This window comes from Entelurus aequoreus, linkage group LG25, assembly GCF_033978785.1.
Source record: "Entelurus aequoreus isolate RoL-2023_Sb linkage group LG25, RoL_Eaeq_v1.1, whole genome shotgun sequence".
Taxonomy (NCBI): Eukaryota; Metazoa; Chordata; class Actinopteri; order Syngnathiformes; family Syngnathidae; genus Entelurus; species Entelurus aequoreus.
This window is the reverse complement of record NC_084755.1, coordinates 26,165,968-26,192,821: the sequence shown is the minus strand read 5'-3', so window position 1 is coordinate 26,192,821 and position 26,854 is coordinate 26,165,968. Positions and strand designations below refer to the sequence as shown.

At 39.6% G+C, this 26,854-nt stretch overlaps 1 protein-coding gene and 1 non-coding gene across 2 annotated transcripts; both read right to left on the bottom strand.

The window, feature by feature from the left end:
• Positions 1-1,130: 1,130 nt before the first annotated feature.
• Positions 1,131-25,786, bottom strand: kri1 (KRI1 homolog). The gene is made up of 18 exons (XM_062037251.1): positions 25,545-25,786; positions 25,365-25,438; positions 25,161-25,263; positions 14,435-14,534; positions 12,545-12,608; positions 12,420-12,469; positions 12,244-12,334; positions 12,098-12,175; positions 9,938-10,044; positions 9,612-9,840; positions 9,358-9,528; positions 4,950-5,025; positions 4,766-4,866; positions 4,518-4,677; positions 4,319-4,449; positions 2,182-2,246; positions 2,009-2,104; positions 1,131-1,936 (listed from the first exon to the last, which is right to left on the bottom strand). The coding sequence occupies exons 1-18, from the start codon at positions 25,627-25,629 to the stop codon at positions 1,495-1,497; spliced, it is 2,223 nt and encodes a 740-aa protein (XP_061893235.1). The 5' UTR covers positions 25,630-25,786; the 3' UTR covers positions 1,131-1,494.
• On the bottom strand, positions 2,318-2,414 carry LOC133643022 (Z30 small nucleolar RNA). The gene has a single exon (XR_009824638.1). It is a non-coding gene; the product is annotated as a Z30 small nucleolar RNA (small nucleolar RNA).
• Positions 25,787-26,854: the final 1,068 nt, after the last annotated feature.

The window sequence follows — 26,854 nt, the reverse complement described above, 5'->3', positions numbered from 1 at the left end:
TATCTGAAATTTTTGAATGAAAGAAACAGCTGTCGTAAATGTGTCCACTAGATGTCGCAATAGCAATTCTTTGTATCTTTGTAGACGATGCTACATATATACAAAATAAACCACGTTAGTACACCAGTCGAGGAAAATGATCAAACTACATAAATAACATACTGTAATTTGATTTTGATCAAATTTTTATTTTGATAGATTGAAAATGAACAATGAGTTGACTGATGAACATTATCACAAGATTCTGAAAATATAAATAACGACAAATAAAGATAGAACACTATTAACCGCATGTAAGTGTAAAAAAAAACATTTTGTTCTATTTTTGAACAAAGAAAACAATCTGAAGTTGTCGATTTTTAAGTTGTCGTGCCATGATTTTACCAGTCCGGCCCACTCGAGTAGATTTTTCTCCATGTGGCCCCCGATCTAAAATGAGTTTGACACCCCTGATTTAACCTTTAACATCCCATTGTGATTAAACCTCTTTTTCAAAGGAGTTCTGGCCAAGAGGCAGCAAGAGTTACATAAAAACACAAGTCAAAATCAATGTTATGAATTATTGACCAATTAAAGGCTAAAATTAATTCACATCAAACATACTGAAATATGTTGGGGGTAATATTGTATATTTTGTATTTGCCATATGAAAACAAAGTTTTCTTTGACAAAATGGGCATTAAAAAAAATTGTACTCAGACCTGAAGTTGATCTAGAGACTTAAGCGTTGAAAGAAAAAAAAAAAAGCATGATGAATGCAGATTTTTCACACTTATGGGTGTTTGAACAATTTCCCTTGTGGATTAATAAAGTTTGTCTGAGGCTAAGTGACCCTTCTGTATCCCCAAGGTTTCTAGTGGTACCTTTTTTTAAACTGTCATTGTACCCCAAAACATGATTTATTGACCCGTTTAAGGCTCCAATTACTTCATGTTAAATATTCTACTTTTTTTTTGGGGGGGGGGAAATATTAGTGTTTCTGCCATAATCGGCATGAAACAAAACTATATCGACAGACCTTAAAGTTGAGCTATAAATTTAGGCATTGAAATAAATAAGAAAATAACACTTTCAAGACAGACACCCAACCTTAAAAATCTTCATTGGTTTTGAAAAAAAATTATTGAAAATGGCCCCTGCATACATTTGATTTGTCAATGTGCAGCCCTTTGTGAAAAATATTAAATATTCCTCTTATTTCAACAGCAAAGTGATGATTCATATATCAGTTTGAAAAAGCATTTTGGAAAAACTTTACTTGCAAAGATTGCACCGCACCACAAATAGTACAGCTCACGATGAGTTTACAAACAATCTTGTAAAAAATACTTTCATGGAGGAACATACATTTGAAGTAAAATGTCTTAAATAAATGTCATATTGACAACATGATGAGTTGTAGGATGTTTACAAGATGCTGAGTGGGTGGTCATTGAAAAGGAAATGATTGTTTTGAGACAATTAAAAAGTAGTTATGTTAAAAGGCAACTCCTTTTAGGCAGATTTTTTTTTCCCTGCTTGTTTCTTCTGCTGCTCTCTCTGTCTCTGCCGTCCAAGTTGCTTGAAAAACAGTCTCTTGGGATTCAAACCATACGCCTTAAGTCTCTGGTTAGTAAACTCCCGGCCTCTGATATTCACTCGCATCCTTCCTGACGTGCGGCGTCCACCTGAAAGCCTTTGCTTCTTCTCAGTCCATTTGGTCTTGTCGGTCTTGCCTTGAACCTGCACAGATTTTTCTGCACCTGCAGTCTGCGGCTCCTCGTCTTGTTTGATCTTTTTCTTGAGAACCTCCTCTGATTCGTCAAGACCGGCCCTGAACTCTCCAGCAGGAGCTTGTGCCTTCTCATCCGACGAGTCCTTAGAAGCTGCATCACCGTCCTCCGCACGATCTTGTCCCTTCTTTCCTACCCTGGCCTCTGCAGCCTCTTTCGCCTCTCTGAAGATTGAATTAGGATAAAAGATGTGAGATACATCAGACAGCTAGAAACAAATGCAGCATTTTACTCACTCAGAATAAATGGAAGCCAGTATTTTTCTCTTCAACTTGGTATTCTGGGATTTTATTTGGAAGTTTTTCAAATCACACATCTCTTTCTGGTCCGATCTGCACAAAGTGAAGACAATCGATGTGAGGCTCATGCAGCATCAAGTTATGAGAATTACAAACACAAGAGGCAGTACCTGAACATGCAGGTCTTCTTCAGGGAGCACCATCGATTCAGCTCCTTCTCATCGGCACCTAAGATCTGTAGGGTTCAAGCAACCAGTCAGTATGTGCGATTCATGCGTGAAAGCTTCGGCTGGACATTGTTGTGGTCTGCTCAGAGAGAAGATTAAAGCTAAGATCATTCCCTGGTCAGAGCCCTCCCGTGAAGGAGACAATACCAGGTCATAGTCAATGCTCATCACTGCAGCACATTTCACCCTCAACAATCCAACCGCACCATTGACTCCAGAAAGACACGGTGTAGAGTGCAAACCTCCAAAATTGGAAGAAAGGCTGCATTTTAAAAAAGATTGACAAAAAAAAATAATTCTCAGTACAACTGAAAAGACGCCAGTGTGACGTGTGCGGTAAAGCGCTGCCTAGCATGCGTGATTGTATCAGTTGAAGTCCTGTGAGCACACAGACGTTGCCTGTGCCTTTTTGAATGTAATGTCAGCCAGCACTTTGATAAAAGGTAGGGTTGTACCCCTACTAATTAAATACCAATGAATGGAAAACTGTACTATACGCCTTTGAAAAATACCGGTATCTTTTTTCCTGTGGCGTTGCTGAGGAGCATGTTTAGTGTGTCAGCGTGCACACACAGCGTACAAGCAGAAACACTGTAGAGGAAAAATGGCAAATAAGGCAATTCTACCAGTTAATAAAGAGGGTGCATGAAGTGTAATATGAAGATATTTGGGCTTCAAAACTATCAAGGTGACGTTTCAACACGGAAGCGGTGCTTTAAAACATGCCTCGCCAAAAGGTGGCAAGACCACCTGTGCTTCAAAATTAGGTGAAAATTTAAATAATCCAGAGCTGAACAATAAGGTTAAAGGTAAAGTAACGAGCTCTCCTGCTGTCCATATACAGATACATATCTGCTTGGCTTGATGCCAAATATTACTGCAGTCTAAACTGCCCACGTAGCCTAAACCGATGCAAGTGCCTGAATTTTGTAACAAATTGCCACAATCTTTTTTAACTGTTACATGTCTTACCTGTGTACTTTTAGCAAGAGTATTGATTTTAGTATTTACCAGTTTAATAGTAATATTTTGAGTAGCAACAATTATGAAGCATTTAATAAAATGGCAAACTATTCTATTTCAACCTAATTTTAGATTATGACAAACTACATGCAACATAAAATTGCTGTTTTGAGTGTAACAAGAAAAGCCCAATGTGTTTAATTTTTGTTTTGATCTTTTAAAATTGTTCTTTGAGTGCAATAACCATGCGTTTAATGTATTGTAAGATTTGTTAAAATGAAGCCAAAAAAATATTTTTTTGTGATCCCCTTTATTTGAGAAAGTATAGATACATCTTGATACCAGTATAACCCTAAAAGAAGGTGAGCAACACTACTGAATTCAAGACAGAACTCAGAGCCAAGTACAATGCTGGTGACAGCTTAGGTCTACCTTCCCTCACCGACAAGAGTCTTCAATAATAAAACAAAAAAGGTATAAGTGATGCTAAGTGTTCATTTACAAAGTTTTCAGCATGTAAAACTAATTTCAATATAAAATATGAATATTCTTGGATGTCAGATGAATTTGATTTATATTTTTTATGGAAAAAACAGTTTTCTGGACCTTCTGGTATGATCACTAATAAAATCATACAGCTCCAACTGCAGGTCACATTCATTTATGGTTAAAAGTCAGGAATTGATTTTTTTTTTGACAGTAAGGTAGCATAATTTTTTCATCTCAGGTATGAGCTATTGCTAGGCACAACAGTGTTTTCCCACAGGACTGTGGTGGATTGCGCAAAAATAAATCAAGTTCGCAGAATTTGTCAAGATGCAAAAAGTGAGGACAAAATGGGGCCTTCAGCAGCACCAGGTGCTCGTTAAAATCGATAAATGCTTGTTAGCGGTTCCACAAGACATAACGTTAGTTTTTTGGTAGAATATCTAAATGGCTCCAATTACTAAATAAAATGTAGCCGCCAAGTTGGCAACACCAATGATCCCTCCTGCTCAGTTTTATTCTCTGGGAGACCATGTGTTTATGAGCGAAGGTGAACGATCAAATACTTAGGTACACTGAGGCGTTATTGGAGGTCTGCACTTCTACATTATGGAAGTGTTGCTGCTTGTACCTCATCTGTGGTCAGACCGAAGTCATTTTCGAGGACCTGCCTGTAACGGAACCTGCAGGGCAGGTCCTCGATGATGTCCTCATAGTCCAGTTTATAGTATTCATCGAGGTACTGCTCAAAACTCTTCTCCTCTGAGATACAAAGAACAAAACAATCAATGCTGACCACACAGGCAAGCAGCATGTCTGCAGAAACTTACTGGGATCGAACACTGGTTTATTTTTGGTGACCACTTCTGCAAAGAGAGACTTCTTTTTCTTCTTGCCCATTTGCGGCATGTCCGCTTTCTTCATTTTCTTCCTCTCCTTTTTGTTCTTCTTGGAGACGCTGTGCTGGGCGGGATCGTAGTCTGCATCCATCTAGTTCCATGAACGGAAAACTCCCCGTGAGATTTTGAGCTTTGTCAGACAAAATAGTTCTGTTTTTCTGTAAAAAGCCTTGACTTACAATGAAATCCTGGTCTTCGCAATGTAGCTGTGTTTCCGCATAACCCTCCTCATCTTCGTCACACTCCACTTCCCCCGTCCACGTGTCCCAGTTCCAATGCTCTGCTCCATGCACAAACAACAATATCTTACCAGGAAGCTGAGCCACAAATGACAATACTAACACATGGACAGTGAAACTGTACCCTCAAGTTCACCGTCGTCCTCAAACGCAGGCTTTGCATCTTCTTGCTCGCCATAGTACTCGTCCCCAAAGAACTTCTGCACACACAGAAGATGATTTTAAGTTCAGGACCTAAAACCATGAGCATTAACAATAAAGGCTGCACCTGAGAGCTCAACAAACACGCACATATTAAACCCAACTTCTAATTAGGCAAACACGGCACACCTGCAGAAGGTGGAACGTCTCCAACACCACGCCCCCATGAGGTCATATACCCTGTAGGGATGTGCCGATTCATGAGTGATATCGGCTGATACTGATCTTGTTATTAACTGTACATTTTTACATTTATTTATGGTGAGCGCTATTGTTACTGAGTTTAACAACATCAACACAATATTTAAAGAAGTTCTTTATTCTCTTATTACATACACTTTTTTGAGCAAAACAAAGTCAATTGCATACAATAAATAGTCTGGTTGGCTTTTTCCTCATTGTGTTCCTTGCTGTTTTCTTCATTTTTCTTGTTTTTTTTGCAGGGTTTCCGGCAGCGCTTTGTTGTTAAGCTGCTCAGCTTAGTTCTGCCTCTGTCAGTACGTCCCTGGAGCACCCAGCATTGTCCCACCCACAGAACCATCCGATTGGCTGTTATCGCTCTGTGTGTAACCAATCAGCAGTGCGTATTCAGAGTGCACGTAACAGCCAATCAGCAGTGTGTATTCAGAGCGCATGTAACAGCCAATCAGCAATGCGTATTCAGAGCGCATGGAGTCAGTGCTCCTGCGGTGGAGTGAGCAGAAAGGTGTTTTTAGCAGGTAAGCATAAGGCCGCAGACTCTCCCCAAATTATAATAAACACTTCCAAGTCAACTACTAGTAACATCACTATGAGCCCGTTAACGTTCTAGAAACATAAGTGGCAGCTCAGCTCGCTCGCAGTCCTTAAGGTGAAGGCTAATTAGCAGAGGTGGGACCAAGTCATTGCTTTGCAAGTCACAAGTAAGTCTCAAGTCTTTGCCCTCAAGTCCCGAGTCAAGTCCCGAGTCAAGACAGGCAAGTCCCGAGTCAAGTCCAAAGTCAAGACTGGAAAGTCTCAAGTCGAGTCCCAAGTCCTGCATTTTGAGTTTCGAGTCCTTTCAAGTCCTTTTAACCACAGACTAATATTTTTACACAGATTGTGTATGCTTTTAAAACGCTGTATTTATTTATTAAAACAAGTGCATTTGAAATTGCAAGAAAAAAAATAGTGCTGACATTGCAATTCATAATAGCACTATTAACAGTAATTTTAATAGTTTAAACAATTTTAAACATTTAACTCATTCCTTTACAGAATAAACACATTTGCAAAAACAAACATTAACATACTATTGGTTGTATTTTATGAAAATAATATTACCACAGAGTTGAGAAGGAGCAAAGATATTCAATATTTGTATGTGAAAATCACAAATAAATCTTCTGGGGGAGGATGACGCCCCTACAGGGGTTTGGTTTACAAACTTTCAGCCCCACCTAAAACAAAATTCACCACCCGCCACTGATTATGATGCATTCTCATTTTAGGCAAAATATAAGACAATACTTTCTTAACAGTATAATTGTAACCAGGAATAAGTCTTCAAGTAACAATATTTAAATACTAACATTGTTGGGTAAAACAGCATTTGGTTTTATTCTGAATGTAGTGAAACAAATTGGTGGTTTTAGCTGATATAAAGACTTTCAGGTGTTTATATATGTTTAAGTATTTGGCAGACGCTTTTATCCAAAGCGACATACCGGTACATAAAAATACATACATAACAATCACTGTAAACATTATCATTTAAGGGAAGAATGTAATACAAAATATCAATACAAAGTGTCAAGACAGAATAAACTCTCTGCTGCTGCAGCAACAGAGATACAGTCTATAGGTCCCTAAGATATATACATATCTAATGTATTCATACATTGTTTATGTAGGATATACGCATGTATAGATAACCTAATCATATTGTTTCTTCAATTTAAAAATAGCTTACCGTTTTTTCCCCCTTCTCTGGGATTATATTCTCAGTTTCGATCTCGGACGTCTGGTCACTTATAGCGTATAAGAATATTATATTACTGTTAAGCAAACTATGAATAATAAAACTTGCCAAAACATGTGTCCGTTATCATAGCTACACGTATGACAAAAAACCGCGTGAAAATCAGTGGTATTCAGTGAGGTAAAATGAATTAAATGCGCTGACAGTTCATAGCTCCTGACAAATAAATTGCACTGAGTGGAGCGGATCACCACTCCAAGATGGCGGCCCCGCGTCTCGTCTGCGCCAGTAGGCAGTAGCGCTCGATGCTGCGTACCCTTAAAACATGTCTATGGTTATAACGTTAGCAGTGAGTTTACAGCCTCACTGATTTAACTACACAGCAAATAAAAGTCATGTTACTTAGCCAATAAACGTTATCTTACATTCAAAACTTACCCTTCTTTGGGCAACTTCAAATGTCGAACGAAGTTGGAAGTTGTTGCGTCTCCGTCTGTAATATTCAAACTGCGTGATTTGCATACGCAATTCGTTTTTTGTTGACCAAGTCGTAGTTTTTGTACCCGAACGAAACCAACTTTGGCATAATTGTTTCTCTCTGCCGCATTGTTTGACAACTCTTGTTCGGTGGTTGTCCTGCAATTTGATTGGATGAATGCTGTGTGATGAAAACAACGTATAACTAATTTGATTGGCTGTTGTACTGACAGCACACCAGCTGACAGGCAGCACACACGCTGATGGACAGACACGTACAAAATGAAAGATACGGAGCGCTCCCAAATAACTTTTTAAGCTTTGGGTTTTGGGGAAAGTAGCAAGTCATGTCAAGTCAAAAGGCTCAAGTCCAAGTGAAGTCACAAGTCATTGATGTTAAAGTCTAAGTCGAGTTGCAAGTCTCTTTACATTTTGTCAAGTCGAGTCTAAAGTCATCAAATTCATGACTCGAGTCTGACTCGAGTCCAAGTCATGTGACTCGAGTCCACACCTCTGCTAATTAGCTTTTAGCGTAACGTTAGCTCACTGTGCGGTGTGTGCGTGCATGCGTGCGTGTGTGTTGCGGACAGCAAAGCCCTGTCTGTCTGAGAGAAAGACAAGCATTATTGACCTACAGTTAACAACTAAGTTATTTCACTTTACCTTTTCTGTGTTGATTGAGCTGTGTTGAAGCAGCAAACAATGACATTATATTAAATGAAGAGTTTCCTGACGCTGTCTCTGATAATTTATATAATAATGTAACTGCATCATAAAGCCTACATGAACTCCATGGTGTTCAGGGATGAATAGTCTCTCCTATTGGTATTGTACTTTTTTTTCAGCTAAAGTTGTGTACAAATGTGCGCATGCGTCGATCTAGACGGCCGCTGCTGCAGTTCGTTCCGTCTTTGTCTTTGTTCGCTTTGTACTTTTGTATACTTTTACATTTACTCGACAGTTACTTTTTATCAAGTCGTGCCCTTCTAAACATGCAGTTTAGAAGTGTTTTGTTCGTCCTATAGACTGTGAGGACAATACTGAGGAGCTCAGACGGACAACAACAGGGGAGAGGCTCTTTTATCTACACCAGGGAACAGTTGTTAGCGATACCAGTTGCTAGCATCCAGCCAGCGGACCCGGCGCTAACTAACCAGATCCCGGAGGAGCTAAAAAGGACTTATGGAGGTCCTCGTGGCTGTCGAGGGAAAGGGAGACGTTCGAGACAGAAGAGGGCTGAAGCGAGGAGGGAGAGAAGGAGATATAAACCATATATTCCTTCCGTCGTCATGGGTAAAGTGCGGTCTCTGGCAAATAAAATGGATGAGTTGTCGGTGCTTGCCGGTAGTCAGAAAGAATATTGTGAGTGTAGCCTAATGTGTTTTACTGAGACGTGGCTGCACGACGATGTTCCGGATAGTAACGTCTCTCTAAACGGGTTTCAAACGGTGTGCGCTGACCGGGGCCGAACCAACGGCAAGCGGAAAGCAGGGGGACATTTGTCGACTAATCATTGCAGCCCTAATTGAGACAATGACACGCCGTTTTTAGACACCATCTTTATCTTTATCACGGCGTTAGAGCAGCTTAGACTGAGCGTGCAGCGTTATACGATGTGTAATTTTATTTCTTTTTACTTTTCTCTTACACACAGCCACCAGAAGAGTCAGACTCACACTTGGGAGACATCATTTTGAAAAGTTAACCAAAAGGAGCAAAAGTATGTTCCTCAGTTGAGCAAGGGGCGACTACATATTACTACACATTCTTCTGCCGGGCGCATCAAATTCTCTTTTTCCTTGTTGTACAGTAGTAACAATGTATGGCCGTGTGGTAATAACTACGACTAATTACGACAAACCAATTGTGGACAATCTACCAAAAGGATGTATAGTGTGTGTGGTTGTGCACCCACCTGCATGAGTTGGTCATGATGTTTTGGATCAAAGTCTCCTTCCAGATCAGCCTGACTAAAAGCCAGCTCATCATTTCCAGTAAGTTCCTGAAGCTTCCGCAGCTTCTCCATGATCTCGTTTCGCTTCAAGTTCTTTAGTTGCTTCAGCTGCTCTTGTTTCTGCTGTTTCTCCTGTTAAGAGTAAACGATGGAAAACCACAAGGTTTGTAGACAGCCGTCTTCCGATCAGGGGAAGGTTATCAATATTTGCTTACCCTGTCCTTCCTTTCTTTCACTTCTTCCCTTTTGCGTTTTCTGCTATCGTCTTTTGTGCGCACTGAGGTGGCGATGTTGCGAGGATAGGTTTTAACCTTCTGAGCATCCGGTTCCTCAAAACGAAAATTGTATTTTCTTTCAAAGTCCTCTTGTCGCTTCAAGAACACCTCCCCCTCCTCTTCAGAATCATCCACATCATCCTGGACCACCTCCTCGTACGTTGGGATCCTCAATACACCAGGTTATATTACGTAAGTCATATTGTGCATGTAGGTAGTGAATGTTTTCACTCTTTGGGTCACTAAGACGACAAACAACTTTGTACCTGTCTTCATTGTCGCCATCTATGTAGCGTTTGTTTAGGATGTAGTCTCGTAGGAAACACTCTTTGTCATCCAGTTTTGGGTCATTCCAATAGTCTCGTAGATATTTCTGTAAGCCAATTGATTATTATTATTAACAAACAAACCAGTGCTAAGACTAAATCAACACAAACACAGGTGTCCAATTTTACAACAAAAAAACTTAAAAATTGTGACATTACTCCAGTGGTCACCAACCTTTTCAAGCCCAAGATCCCTGGTCTCAACCTAAAACCAAAGCAACATCTACCCCTGCGTCACCTTCTCATTCAATGGGTTTTCTTTATTTTCATGATTATTTACATTGTAGATTGTCACTAAAGACATCAAAACTATGAATGAAGACATGTGGAGTTATGTACTTAACCAAAAACTGAAAACATGTTTTACATTCTAGTTTCTTCAAAATAGCCACTCTTTGTTTTGATTACTGTTTTGCACACTCTGGGCATTCTCTCGATGAGCTTCAAGATGGTAGTCACCTGGGTTTTCACTTCACAGGTGTCATTGTTTTGATGCCTTCAGTGACAATCTACAATTTAAATAGTCACAAAAATAAAGAAAACGCATTGAAAGGAGGTGTGTCCAAACTTTTGGCCTGTACTGAACATATACATACGTATATACATACGTATATATATACTGTATATATACACACATACATATATATATATATATATATATATATATATATATATATATATATATATATATATATATATATATATATATATATATATATATATATATATATACATATATACATATATACATATATATATATATATATATATATATACATATATACATATATACATATATATATATATATATATATACATATATACATATATATACATATATATACATATATATATATATATATATATATATATATATACATATATATATATATATATACATATATATACATATATATACATATATATATATATATATATATATATATATACATATATATACATATATATATATATATATACATATATATATATATATATATATATATATATATATATATATATACTGTATATACACATACGTATACATACACATACACGTACATATATATATATATATATATACTGTATATATACATACGTATATATATATATATATACTGTATATATACATACGTATATATATATATATATACACATACGTATACATACACATACGTATATATATATATATACACACACACACACACACACACACACATATATAAATACAAATATATATATATATATATATATATATATATATATATATACACAGTATAAACACATATGTATATAAATACATATATACGTATGTGTGTGTGTGTATATATATATATATATATATATATATATATATATATATTTGTATTTATATATGTGTGTGTGTGTGTGTGTGTGTATATATATATATACGTATGTGTATGTATACGTATGTGTATGTATATATATATATATATATATATATATATATATATATATATATATATAAATATATGTATAAATATATATATAAATACATATATATATATATATAAATAAATACATATATACGTATGTGTGTGTGTGTATATATATATATATATATATATATAAATACATATATACGTATGTGTGTGTGTATATATATATATATATATATATATATATATATATATATATATATATATATATATATATATATATATATATATATATATATATATATATATATATAAATAAATAAATAACACGTCTTTAAAAAGCAAAATATTCTAATAAAATAGATTTTCAATTTTTTTTTTATAAAGACAACACTTTGTGCTGTTATTATTGGCTGATGTCAACAATTTGTTTTTTTCTCATTGTGCTTCTTGCTGTTATCCAAATTGTTGCAGGTGTTTTTGTAACAGTACCGATAAACACCAGTTCAGTTCCAGTTTGTTTAAGAATATTGTATCGATAAAATCTTAACGATATACATCCCTAGATCCAATGCCACCCTTATATGCATGTTGGAAATAAACTCAAAAAGGGCAGCTCAGATAAGCATTGTTGTCCAATAAAATAAGGCAAAGTGAGAGGTTTGTGCACATGTGGACATCGCCAGTAGCCATTACTCACAATGTCCTTCACCTCCTCAGGTCCGTCAGGTTCAGCCTGGCCTTTGAGCCACTCCACATAGTCTGCCTCTTCCTTGTCCTATAAACACACAGTCTTGCAAATGTTCATAAGGTTGCTGGTTGTTTTTGCCCAGTCTCTGTCCCGACCTGCTCTTCCTCTGTTTTGATTCTCCTGGTCAGCAGCTGGAAGCCTCCTTCGTCCCCACTGCCGTCTTCGTCATGGATGAACTTATGGAAACTGGAAGAGAATATTGTCTTCACTATTGACATTTGAGCTGCTTGTTATGGTCAACGTCAAGTGTTGTTGGCTTGTAGAAAAATACCTTTCCTTCAGCTGCTTCTGCTCCAGAATGTAGCTGGGGGACGATGCCCTCTAGAAATGAAAACAGGAACTAAATCAGATCAACAAACTTGTCCAAACCCACCAATTTCTAGTGACGCAACCCACCTCATGTCTTTTGGCTGCCTCCTCATCATCGCCATCATCACTGTCCTCTTCGTCATCATATTTTCTGAGGAATTAAATAAATATGAAATTCAAATAACGCAATTAGAGTTCCTGCTTTTCTATCCTGCTTGGGGTTGCAAGATCATCCAAATATTATGAAATGAATTAGGCTGTCCAAACCACTGCCCGCGGGCCAAATCGACGTCTCCTATTTGGGCCGCGAAACGACGAGAGTTTAACAAGGAATCTTCATTTTAAGACTGACTTTTATGCTGCAATTTTATCGCCATCAAGTGGACAACGTGAGTAAATCAGGCCAATTACCTTCAATTGTGAACTGAATGGAACAATGCACAGCATTTACTTATATGACCCAATGCAAACAACCTTCCTCAGTCATGGCGGAAAACATTTTTTCCAACCAACACAAAATGTCAACAGACATGGTCACACATAACACAACCTGCTCACTGAACTTTATGGATATTATAAAAAAAAATGTCCATGCACCATACAAAATTCTAAATTACACCCATTACGGTAGTTACAAAGCATAATTGGGAAAAATTAAAAACACTCCCCACATTTATCCATGTTTGGCGCATTTTAGCTGCTCGATATTTCTGATTGATTACAAAGCTTTAGGAAGGTCATCACGGAAGTAGACAAGGTCGGAGTCAAACTTTCACATTCTCTTAATATCCAATCAAAATAATGATTAATTAATCAATTATTAATTATACATCTATTATATGAATATAATATATACACATGTGAGTATTTCAATGAGTAATTCAGTGAGTAATACAATACGAGTAATTCAGGCCAATGACCTTCAATTATGAACTGAATGTAACAATGTGCATCATTTACTTATATCAGTGGTTCTCAACCTTTTTTCAGTGATGTACCCCCTGTGAACATTTTTTTAATTCAAGTACCCTCTAATCAGAGCAAAGCATTTTTGGTTGAAAAAGAGATAAAGAAGTAAAATACAGCACTATGTCATCAGTTTCTGATTTATTAAATTGTATAACATGTCAAAATATTGCTCATTTGTAGCGGTCTTTCTTGATTTATTTGAAAAAAAAGATATAAAAATAACTAAAAACTTGTTGAAAAATAAATAAGTGACTCAATTATAAATTAAGATTTCTACACATAGAAGTAATCATCAACTTAAAGTGCCCTCTTTGGGGATTGTAATAGAGATCCATCTGGATTCATGAACTTAATTCTAAACATTTCTTCACAAAAAAATACATCTTTAACATCAATATTTATGGAACATGTCCACAAAAAATCTAGCTGTCAACATTGAATATTACATTGTTGCATTTCTTTCCACAGTTCTTTTTGACAGACATTTTTAGTGAGGGTCAAACCATCATGGCATGGGGGAAACTCTGGGTTTATGGTAATGAATGGAATAGCCTACTTGATTTGATGTTCAGTTTATGAACTTACATTCATATTTTGTTGAAGTATTATTCAATAAATATATTTATAAAGGATTTTTGAATTGTTGCTATTTTTAGAATATTTAAAAAAAATATCACGTACCCCTTGGCATACCTTCAAGTACCCCCAGGGGTACGCGTACCCCCATTTGAGAACCACTGACTTTTATGACCCAATGCAAACAGTCATGGTGGGAAAAATTTTTCCAACCAACACAAAAGTTATAGTTATAAATATATAAATAAATATATTTATATATACAGTATATACTTTTACATGCAGTCTCAGCTTTCGGCCCTCAACCAAATTCTTTTAGCCTAACGCGGCCCTCAAGTCAAAAAGTTTGGACACTCCTGAATTAAATGAATGAATGGAGTACAGTATATAGAATTTAAAGTGGTAAATGATCACTTTATCCAGGACACTCACCCTTCCTTCTCCAGTATGACTTTACGCTCATAGTCCTTCAGGTACATGGGCTTCTCTCTCGACTTTGAGGTTGACGGCTTTAAATCGTTGTTTGATGCACCTGAAAGAGATAAACGTAAGGGGAAAAGATGTTAATAAGAATACATCAATATATGGTGGCCGACAGGGGCAAATGTGCAGCAATGTCCGAACGTTCCAAACATAGAAATGATCCGAAGCAAAGAGTAAACAAACACCTCAAAACAAATGCAAAGAGAAAAAGCTGCAATCAATCAAATAACAAAATGAGACAGAGATGGATGACAAATAGGAGACTTCAAATATTGAAGTAAAGAAAAGGCAGGCAGGACCTCACACATTCTCATACTTTCTGTAACATGTAGGAAGAAGTGATGTCAGCCAGCTTGAAAAAGGTCTCAGCTATAAACCACAAGGAGCTCAGAATTGTTTTTAATTATTTTTTTTGCAATTTTTCAGGATTCCACACGAGGAAACTTTACAATGTGTACAATCCATAAACTGCTATAAAATTGATTAGATAGTGACTTATTGTGATGTAGAGAAATCCCATATTTTTAAATGCAAATGTTGATGCTCCTCTTAGACACGTAATAAAAGTCTTTGTGAAATCCCCTGATGTTGTTTGGTCTAAAATTAACCACAACATTAGCGCCGATGAAGGCGGCCTCGGTGCTCTCGTGCGCTCTGTTTTGTTTGTTTTTGTGCATAAATTGTGTGTCCGGGTGCTCTTACACTCGCAAAGAGCTATTGAGCATCAGATCCATCATCCCTATGGACTTGTTACCAGTCATCTTAACGTCAGCTGCGGATTTGGTTCATTCTGTGATCAAAAGAGGGAGACCGCACCGAAGAGGGAAGCGTGCGGGCGCCCTTGTCCGTCTTCGTGGACGGGGATTACGCACACCTCTACCAGGCATCTTTCTCTCCAACGTCCGCTCACTTGCCAACAAGATGGATGAGCTAGCGTTGCTGATGAGAAGGAACAAGGACTTTTCCTCATCTTGTGTGTTGTGCTTGACGGAGACATGGCTGAGCGCAAGTGTCCCTGACAGCGCGGTACAACCGGATGGCTTACATCTTTTCCGCGCGGACAGAGACGCGGCGCTCTCTGGCAAAAAATAGGCGGTGGAGTCTGCTTCTTTGTCAACAACTGCTGGTGTACAGACGTGACAGTGATATCACAACACTGCTCCCCTTCTCTGGAATATATCTTCATCCACTGTAAGCCCTTTTACTCACCACGTGAGATTGTTTAATTAATTCTGGTAGCTGTTTACATTCCACCCGGCGCGGACGTGCGTGACGCTCAGCACGCGCTTGCAGGACAGATCTTACATGTGGAACGGTCTTTTCCGGACTCTCTTGTTATCGTGCTTGGTGACTTTAACAAGGGAAATTTGAGCCAGGAATTACCAAAGTATAGACAGTTTATTAAATGCCCGACCAGAGAGGAGAACACTTTGGATCACTGCTACACTACATTGAGCAAGGCTTTTCATGCAGTCCCGCGCGCTGCTCTTGGACTAAGGGAAATTTGAGCCAGGAATTACCAAAGTATAGACAGTTTATTAAATGCCCGACCAGAGAGGAGAACACTTTGGATCACTGCTACACTACATTGAGCAAGGCTTTTCATGCAGTCCCGCGCGCTGCTCTTGGACTATCAGATCATGTGATGGTGCACTTAATCCCTTCATACAGACAGAGACTGAAACTGGCTAAACCTGTTATGAGGACCATTAAGTATTTCACCGCCGAGTCTGTGGACGAGTTGCTTGCATGTTGGGAGACGACAGTTTGGCGCGGCCACGGACAATCTGGACGAGTATACGGACACTGTGACCTCATACATACAGTTCACTGAGGCGCGCATCATTCCAACGCGCACCAGGGTTTGTTATAACAACGACAAGCCCTGGTTCACACCCAAGCTCCGACAGCTGCGCAAGAAGAAGGAGGCTGCGTGGAGAAGCGGGGACCGGAGTACCTACAGAGAAGCGAAGTACCACTTCAACAGGGAAGTTGAGAAAGCTAAATCTGTGTACTCTAACCGTCTACAGGAACAGTTCCGTTCCAATGATTCTGTGGCCGTTTGGAGAGGTTTAAGGGCCCTTACGAACTATAAGCCCAAACCCCCCATGCCCTGAATGACCGGACTCTCGCTCAGGGCCTCAGCACACATTACTGTCGTCATGAACGGCCTTCAGCTCATCAAAGCCCTGCTCCCCCCACCGTCACACTCCCCACCAATGCCAGCACTTAATTAAAGGAGTTAAAGGACTCAAAGGACTCCAAGGACATCACAGGACTCCAAGAACATCATAGGACTGTAAAGGCCCTCTCCATCAGAGAAGAGGATGTACGCTGGCAGTTCTTGAAGCTGAATAAAGTACCAATGATTGTCACACACACTAGGTGTGGTGAAATTTGTCCTCTGCATTTGACCCATCCCCTTGATCACCCCCTGGGAGGTGAGGAGAGCAGTGGGCAGCAGCGTAGCCGCGCCCGGGAATCATTTTTGGTGATTTAACCCCCAATTCCAACCCTTGATGCTGAGTGCCAAGCAGGGAGGTAATGGGTCCCATTTTTATAGTCTTTGGTATGACCCGGCCGGGGTTTGAACCCACAACCTACCGATCTCAGGGCGGACACTCTAACCACTAGGCCACTGAGTAGGAATACGCGGAAGGCCCCCGGGCCGGATGGTGTCTCCCCCTCTGATAATTCATTGACGACAACCTTCTTCTTTTTATACGTATACTTTACTGAGGGAACACCATAACAAACCGGCCACTGCCGTTCACATAACAGACTAAACACCGGAGCCCGCGCATAGAGCAATGCATGCTGGGAATTACCGTAAATACACTAAAAGAGTGTACCATAATAATGCGCAATGCAAAAACAGAACATTTACAATCTCCCACTTTTTCTTTTTAGTTTTTTTTAACAAAAAAAATCAGTCTATTATTAATGTCCATAAGTATGAAAATGTAAGAACATGGTGATCAACAAAAAAACTTATACAAAAAAAAACTGTCCACAAAAGAATAGTCTCTATTCCAGTTTCCACTCTCCAACACTGAGTGCCTTTAGGAGCTGAAGTGCGGATGCACCTCGTTTTGTCAAACAGTCAGCTAGCTGCTCTCCAGTAGGTGCCCAGAGAATCTGTTGAATTCTTTTACACTGAAGAAGTTCTTTGATGCCACTTATTTCAAGGCGGAGCCTTTTCTCTGTCACTGACTTAGTAGACTTGATGGCGTCTGCAAGGGAGTGGTTATCAGTGACACACACTATTGGTAAGACATGTTGTGATACATTCCCTGTGGTAAGTTCTGCATGAAGGTCAGATAAAGAAATGGCACTGTCAACAGCATCGGCAAGGGCAAGAGTTTCTCCAGCAAGAGTGCTCCGTACGACTCTTCTGATCTTTTTTGACTGCCAATACACAGGGGAGAATCTTCCTTCCTCACCCATCAGCAGAATGAGATGTCCCCCTTGAGTGCCTCCATCTGTAAGGTTTCCCAGCGAGGCGTCGCAGAACACTACTAGCTTTAGAGAACTGTCTTTTCCCAGGTTCTGAAACTTCAGTGTCACATGTTCTGATTTCAATTTTCTCACCACCTTGTTTGTGTCATGTAAAGTCTGCACAGTAGCATGTTTTATGTTAGCTGCAAGGACACATGTATCAAACATAATATCCGGTCTACTTTGTCTGGCAACCCACAGAAGTTGACCTATTTTTGATCTCAGGTCATCAATTTCACTTTCAGTCAAAAGAGCATCCCGTCTCATGGCTCTGGAGATGTCTATGTGAATTGGCTGGAGATTCTGTATGTAATTGTCTTGATGCATACATGTTACTCCATTTGCAGTGACATACTCCATGCCTACATAGCGAAAGCTGTCATGTTCTTCTCTGCCCATTTGAAAGGCAGATTGCAGGTGAGGGATTATAGTTGTTGTGAAAATCTGTGAACCACCCCAGATGAAATCATCAACATGACAAGCAAGCACCCCAGACACATTACAATCTTTATCCAACCAATAAAATATAGCAGGGTCAATTTGTGACATCTTTCCTCCAGTTTGCAACATTGTTTCTTTAACCCTATTGTACCAGTACAGTGATGCATCATTTAGTCCATAAACACATTTGTTTAGCTTCCATAGAGTTCCCTCACTCTTGGCTTCAGGTGGTGGACGAACATAGATGTCTCGGGATAACTCATTTCCTTGAAGGAATGCTGACTTAATGTCCATAGAGTGGGGTGTCCATCGGTTTTGACATATCACAGACATGAGTAGTCTAAGAGACTCTGAGGCACATGTTGGCGAGTCTTTTGGGAGATCTTTTGTGTTTAGCTCTTCAAATCCTCTCGCCACTAGCCTTGCTTTTGGAACTATGCCGTCTGATGTGTCTTTGAGTGTACACACCCATCTTGTGGAAATACATTTTTGTCCCATGTTTTTTACTTCATCAAACACACCGTGTTTCTCCCAGTTACTGATTTCAGTAAGTTTAGCTGATTCAAATGACACATCCTTTGTAACAAGTACATCCTCGTGATCAGATGGCTGTTCCACCCTGTCCAATGACTGAATCTGCAGTGTGTCAACCTGTGAAAGGTCAGCTGACCTTGTTGTGCCAGTGAGGTTAACTGGCTCAATGTACTCCAGATTGTACCAGTTCTTGTGTTTTCCAGTTGCCTTTCCTGCTCGACCTAGCACTTTTGCTGTGTGTAAAATTCCAGTGTCTCTTTCCACATACTTAATGAATTGTCCTGCTTTTAGATTCATACTACGGTCTGTTCTTATGATAGAAGGTTGTCTGTCAGATGGATCATTATCTTGCTCATTGCTGTCTCTGTCATTATTAGAGCTCCCTGTCGCATTATCTGTGTTAGGCACACTGTCTCCATCACTAGATACAGTATTGGGTAGATCTTCAACATGTTCAATACCACATTTTGCTGCATTAAGTTCTGTCTGGCTTTCTTGGCTGTCACGAGACGTGTCAGTGTAGTGATCTGTGGCCTTGCGCAGTCTACAGCGATGCACCCGGACATAGGAGCCTCCATGTCTAACAAATATTACCACCCCGTCTCGTCCAATTACCACCCCAGGGCCTTTCCATTCATTGCAGTCCATTCTTTTGTAGTACACTTTATCTCCAGTTTCGTAGTATTCATCTGTGCTGCGAAGCTGTGTGCGCAGAGCTCTCCTGATTCTCTCAGAGCACTCTGCCTCAGTAAACGCTGTCCTTGCTTCATGTAATGCTGAAATGTGCTGTCCTACCCATTTACTCATGGTAGTGCCCTCCAGGGCAGGTGGTTTATCAACCAGCACAGAAGGTAGGTTCGGGTTTTGTCCAAACACCAGCTGGTATGGACTAAATCCATGCACATTGTGCATTGTATTCTTTGCCATCAAGGCCCAATCTAAGGCTGTTTTCCAGTCACAAACACTGCTTTTCTTCACTTTTAACAGGATCTCTGTAAGGGTCTGGTTATGTCTTTCCATCAATCCATTACTCCATGGACTGTAGGCAGCAGTGGTTTTCACTTCAATATTAAAGTTCTCAGCCATGTCCCTCATTTCCTCGTTATTGAATTCACCTCCATTGTCACAAAAAATCTTAGATGGGGCTCCATGAACACTCACCCAGGAATGAATAAAGTGCCTCACAATTTCACTGGATTTTTTTGTTGTAACAATGCTACCAGCACTGAACCTGGTGAAGTGATCAATCATGTGGAGGTACCACACATTTGGTTCTAGCTCGTGTAGATCTAATGCCACAGTTTCATTGTATGTTGAAGCCATTGGTAGACCAACTGATGGCTTTGGTTTGGGCTTGTTGTACTTGAGACATGTTTCACAGCTACTTACGATGTCATTCAGAATAGTAACACTCTCATCATCATTACTTCCAGCACTAATTAGTAATTTTTTGAGTTTATCAACTGAGGCATGTCCAAACTGCTTGTGAAGTTTCACCAATACTTTGAGTTTTTCATCTTTACTCATGCCATCTGTTATGGCCAGAACTTCATCAGTTTGGGGTTCATTCTCACGGGTGGCTGTGCAATCTCTGTCCACTATGTTTACACAGTAGTGTCCTGAGGATGTAATCTCAAGAGGCACTGGTTTCTGAAACATTGTGGCTTTATCATTCTCAATGTCAAGCACTGCTTTTGCCCTCTTAAGTGACGTTTTACTTAGTAGTAAAGGAATGTTCACTGAGACCACCTCAGTCTCTATGTGGCACCTGGTTTGTCCTATTTTTGCTGGGACTTTTACTTTTTTTATGGAATGAACAACTTGTCCATCACCAAACTTAAAAGCTCTTCTACTCTGTGTATTTTCCATTTTTTTCTTGTCACTCTCCTTCAGTGTATGAATGTAATTCTCCAGCCATTTTTCACCACAGACTGTTCTGGTGCATGCAGTGTCAATTACAGCTGAACCTAAGGCTTCTACCATGAATATTTCAGCATCAGAAACTGACTCTTTAGAAAACAATGTAACATTGCACTCTTCAATTGTTTCTGTCTCTGCATTTTCCTCTGTCATTTTTACATATTCAGCCTTATTTGGGCAGTCCTTAGCCCAGTGAAATGTGCTCTGGCAGATAGCGCACTTAGATCTTCTGCCGAACCTATCCAGTGGGTTTGAGCCAGTCAATGGCGCCCCCTTTTGGTCGGGTTGGGAACGAAATTTCCTTCCGTCTCTTTTCCTTTGATCCACATAAAAAGCAACATCTTCGCGCATGTGAATTCCCCCGCTGCATGTGGGCGGCTGCACATTGTCTCCAAAAATCCTTTTTAAAGCTGACTTCATGCTTGCAAATGTAAGTGTTGAACAAGCTGTAAGCGCAAGCTGTTTATCTTTAACATCGAGACTGGCTGTATCCAACAACTTGAATGCCAAAACAGCGTCGGGAAGAACCATGTCAAATTTGCGCATTTTGTTGTACCTCTGCTCGAACTGAACGATGTAATCCACCATGGAAACTTCGTTTTCTCTCCGAATCTTGTCAAAGTCCGTGTATGCATCATAAGCTCTGTCCTTTTCTTCTTTTAAGAATACATTATCCAATGCCTTTACAAGGGTCTTCATCCCGTCATCTTTGTTCAAATCATCCGCAGGTATTTCCAAAGCTGTATCTCTAGCTCTCCCCCTCAGTGAGAGAGCAACAGCTAATGCTTGTTTCTCCTTATCCAGATCGGTAACACGTATCCACATTTCAACCTCATTTTTCCAGCTCTCATATGACTTCTTTTCTTCAAACGCAGGAGGGACTCTGTAGTTAGCGTTGTTAGCCATCCTCTGCTACCATTGATAATTCATTGACGACAACCTTCTTCTTTTTATACGTATACTTTACTGAGGGAACACCATAACAAACCGGCCACTGCCGTTCACATAACAGACTAAACACCGGAGCCCGCGCATAGAGCAATGCATGCTGGGAATTACCGTAAATACACTAAAAGAGTGTACCATAATAATGCGCAATGCAAAAACAGAACATTTACACCCTCCACTCTCAGACACTGTGCGGATCAGCTGGCTCCTGTCTTCACTGACATTTTTAACACCTCTCTGGAGCTATGCCGCGTGCCGTCCTGCTTTAAGACCTCCACCATTGTCCCTGTCCCCAAGAAAGCACGGATCACAGGACTAAATGACTACAGGCCGGTCGCACTGACGTCTGTGGTCATGAAGTCCTTTGAGCGCTTGGTCCTGCCCCACCTCAAGAACATCACTGCCCCCCTCCTGGACCCCCTGCAGTTCGCCTATAGAGCCAACAGGTCTGTGGATGATGCAGTGAACCTGGCCCTCCACTTCATCTTGGAGCATCTGGACTTCCCAGGAACCTACGCTAGGATCCTGTTTGTGGACTTCAGCTCTGCCTTCAACACCATCCTCCCTGGACTGCTACGAGACAAGCTCTACCAGCTCAGCGTGCCCGACTCCCTCTGCAGTTGGATCAATGACTTCCTGACAGACTGAAGACAGCACGTGCGGCTGGGGAAGATTGTCTCGGACAGTCGAACCACGAACACTGGTACTCCTCAGGGCTGTGTACTCTCCCCCTGGCTCTTCTCCCTGTATACAAACTGCTGCACCTCCAGTCACCAATCCGTAAAACTGCTCAAGTTTGCGGATGACACCACCCTCACCGGGCTCATCTCGGATAGTGATGAGTCCGCCTACAAGGGAGAGGTGGACCGGCTGACATCCTGGTGCAGCCTCAACAACCTGGAGCTGAACGCCCAGAAAACAGTGGAGATGATCATGGACTTCAGGAAAGTCACAGCCCCAACATCCCCCCTCACCCTGATTGACTCTTCCACCCCCGTCCCCATTGTGGACTCCTTCCGTTTCTTGGGCACCACCATCACCCAAGACCTCAAGTGGGAGCAGACCATCAGCTCCCTCATCAAGAAGGCGCAGCAGAGGATGTACTTCCTGCGGCAGCTGAGGAAACTTAGGGTGCCGACCGAGATGATGGTGCAGTTTTACTCAGCCATCATCGAGTCCATCCTGACCTCCTCCATCACAGTGTGGTTCCCCGGCGCCATAGTCCAGGATAAGCATAGACTGCAGCGCATCGTACGTGCTGCTGAGAAGGTGATTGGCGGCAAGCTCCCATCCCTCCAGGACTTGTTCTCCTCCAGGACCAGGAGGCGTGTGGGTCGGATCACAGCTGACTCTTCTCACCCTGGACACACACTATTCTCCCCTCTCCCCTCAGGCAGGAGACTACGCTCCATCCAGACCCACACCTCCCGCCACCTGAACAGTTTTTTCCCCTCGGCCATCAGGCAAATGAACAATAACTCCTAACAGTAGCTCCTTGAATTCCTTCTAAGTCTATAACAAGATCTGATAGCTCAGTAACAGCTCTTTTTATTACCAAATCTGTGTTATATGTGTTTTATGTTGCACGATTGCACCAAGAAAAATTCCTAGTTTGTGAACCCATTCTCAAACAATGGCAATAAAACTATTCTGATTACATAAAACATTATGTTGCTCCTGATAAAAATGTTAAAAAAAACAACAACTTCAAGCCTAATCTAGTTGTTTACTGACATATACAATTCATGCTTAAATAACTTTGACTTCAAATGAATATCAGCTCCAAACATCAGTTATCGGCCTCCTTGACTACGACAGAAAAAAAACGGTCGATCACTAGTAAACATACTTCTTTCAAACTACATCGGTGTTAAGACGCAAGATGGCCTCTAGGCTGCGCGCGCAAAGGTTGCAAAAATGGATATCCTTCAGGTCTGGCACTGAATTGATTGCTTCAGTCTTAATTTGCTGGAGTGGGCCTTGCGTTTTGAAGCAGCAACTTTTTCTGCACTGAGTATTTCGGCACTGAATATTTACACACTGAATTTTAAAACACTGGAAATTTTATCCACTGATTTTTTTTACACTGAATTTTTATACAAATAATTAATAAACACTGCATTTTTATACAATTTTAAACCACTTGATTTTTAAACACACGCGTTTTGCTAACAAATTCTTTTTTCAAGGAAATTGTCAGCTTAGTTTGTTGCAAATCACAATATTTGAAGTTCAACAATTTGGTGCATTTGCAAACAGCTAAAATTATGTATAAAGCAAACTATAACCTGCTACCCAAGAATGTACAACAATTCTTCTCAACAAATGAGGAGAAAATCTAGAGGAAAATCTATTTTAAAACATTTGTATGCTTGTACAACACTTAAAAACTTTAGCATATCTGTATGTGGAATTAAATTATGGAATGGATTAACCAAAGAAATCAAACAAAGCACCAATATGATTCAGTTTAAGAGACTGTTCAAACTACAAGTGTTCACAAAGCACACAGAACAAGAATTATGACGAACATCTTGAACCCTTTTTTTTCCATTGAGACAAAGATTATTTATGTATTTAATATAACTTTGCTTACTATGGTATATTATTTATTTGTTCACTGTTCTGTTACAGAGAACAAGGAAATTGGATAAAATTGCTATGGTATGATTAAATAAGGGTCGGATTAAATAAAGTCTGCTTCTTCCTACTCCTTTTCGGACGTGCTGTAATGAAACAACTGGAATTGTGTGATGCATTACATTGTATCGTATGCATGTTCCACATAAACTTAAACGGAACTGAATTTTTAAACATTGAATTTTAAACCACTTTAATTTTTTAAACACACGCATTTTGCTAAGAATGTTTTTCCAATAAAATTGTCAGCTTAATTAGTTGCAAAAAAAATCATTTTACAAAATTCAAACGTTAAAAAATTCAGTTAAATAAACAAATTTCAGTTAAAAAAAAATAATTAAAAAATGAACCTCCATATTTTAGTTGTTTGTCTAAAGCATGGTGCATTCGCATGTGCACATCCATCCATCCATTTTTCTACCGCTTGTCCCTTTCGGAGTAGCGGGGGTGCTGGAGCCTATCTTAGCTGCATTCGGGAAGCGCAAGGTTTTATTTATTGCTAATTTTTGTGGTTTTTCGTTGTGTTATACATTTGTAGCTGTATGTAGAAATGGCGCCGCCAAAGATGTCTTATATGAACTTTGTGCTCTTTAATATTACCCTTATTTTTTAAGGACTTTTAAAAATCTGCCCTGCAACCACAATGTGGGCTGAATAAAGTCTATCATAAGCTATTAAATGTGTCATCCATCACCTTCAGAGTAGAACTGCGCATCTTGCTGGTAGATCTTTGGGTCTTTTTTCTTCAGGAGCGACAATGTTCGGTAAAAGTTCTTTTCAACCTCTGGATCCAACTCCTGGATGGTGCAACACAATAAGCACATGGTTATTATTATTATTGTTATATATTCACCTGCACCACTCGTGGACAATCTAAGGAGTGGAAAGCGATGCTTACAACTTCACTCTCATCCGAACTGGACTCGGACGATTCATCATCGTCGTTTCCTCGGTCTCCATAGCGATCTTTCACTGCACAACATGACACAAATAACAACGTAATAAACAACTTCCGGTTAGCTTCTAGCCATGTTTAGCACGACCAACTGCGAGTGTTAGCTAACACGAACACACTTACGCCTTCGAAGTTCTTCACTTTGTCGGTATTTGTCGTATTTCTTGGCAAACTGGGAGTTGATTCTTAATTTTGTATGGTCGGACATGGCTCGGTGCGGTTCAAAAAAATGTTTATAATCTAAACGTGGTGGGGAATATCATCACAGCGACGCACGCCGCATGTGTAACGTGTGGTCAAGACCAGTGACGTGGTTTCCGGTGCGCATCCTGGGATTTTCCTGTAGGGGGCGCAGACGCACTGTAAGTAAACGTATCCAACCTCTATCGACGCACAGTATAATTAGAACTAGGAGTGGGCGATACGGAAAATGCAAGTATCGGTCCAAGACCAAGTTAATACAGGACCGAGAGCCTGATACCGACACTATTTATTTGACAATTTTAAGATTAATTAATTATTCAGCGATTCGTTGATCATGATTATAATCAGCATAAAACACTGAGACTCAGCCTTAGACAAACTTTAATGATCCACAAGGGAAATTGTTCCACACAGTAGCTCAGTTACAAAGGATGGAAAGTGTAAGGATGGAAAGGATAATGCAGGTGTAAAGTAGACTAAAAATGTACCGTAGTAGCAATATAAAATATAAATGTATTTATAATATAAAATATAACATATATGTAATACTATTCTATTCTATTCTATTTACATATAATATATACAGTATATCATATATACTGATATATTATATCATTATATTGTATTATATTTGTATATAATATATACAATGTATAACAATTACCATGGACAATATTACAGTATATGTAACAGCTGCAGCATAAAATAGAGAGTAGATCCAGCAGAAAATATACATTATGAAAAAAGAGAGGTAGCTAACATACAAACCCTGTTTACATATGAGTTGGGAAATTGTGTTAGATGTAAATATAAACGGAATACAATGATTTGCAAATCCTTTTCAACCCATATTCAATTGAATGCACTACAAAGACAAGATATTTGATGTTCAAACTCATAAACTTTTTTTTTTTTTTTGCAAATAATAATTAACTTAGAATTTCATGGCTGCAACATGTGCCAAAGTAGTTGGGAAAGGGCATGTTCACCACTGTGTTACATGGCCTTTCCTTTTAACAACACTCAGTAAACGTTTGGGAACTGAGGAGACACATGTTTTAAGCTTGTCAGGTGGAATGCTTTCCCATTCTTGCTTGCTGTATAGTTTAAGTTGTTCAACAGTCCGGGGGTCTCTGTTGTGGTATTTTAGGCTTCATAATGCGCCACACATTTTCAATGGGAGACAGGTCTGGACTACAGGCAGGCCAGTCTAGTACCCGCACTCTTTT

Coding starts and splice junctions, on each gene's coding strand:
- kri1 (XM_062037251.1), bottom strand. CDS start 25,629: ATGTCCGACCATACAAAATTAAGAATCAACTCCCAGTTTGCCAAGAAA. Junction 12,176..12,243: donor TCAAAACAGAGGAAGAGCAG/GTCGGGACAGAG, acceptor GTGTGTTTATAG/GACAAGGAAGAGGCAGACTA. Junction 9,529..9,611: donor TGAAAGAAAGGAAGGACAGG/GTAAGCAAATAT, acceptor TACTCTTAACAG/GAGAAACAGCAGAAACAAGA.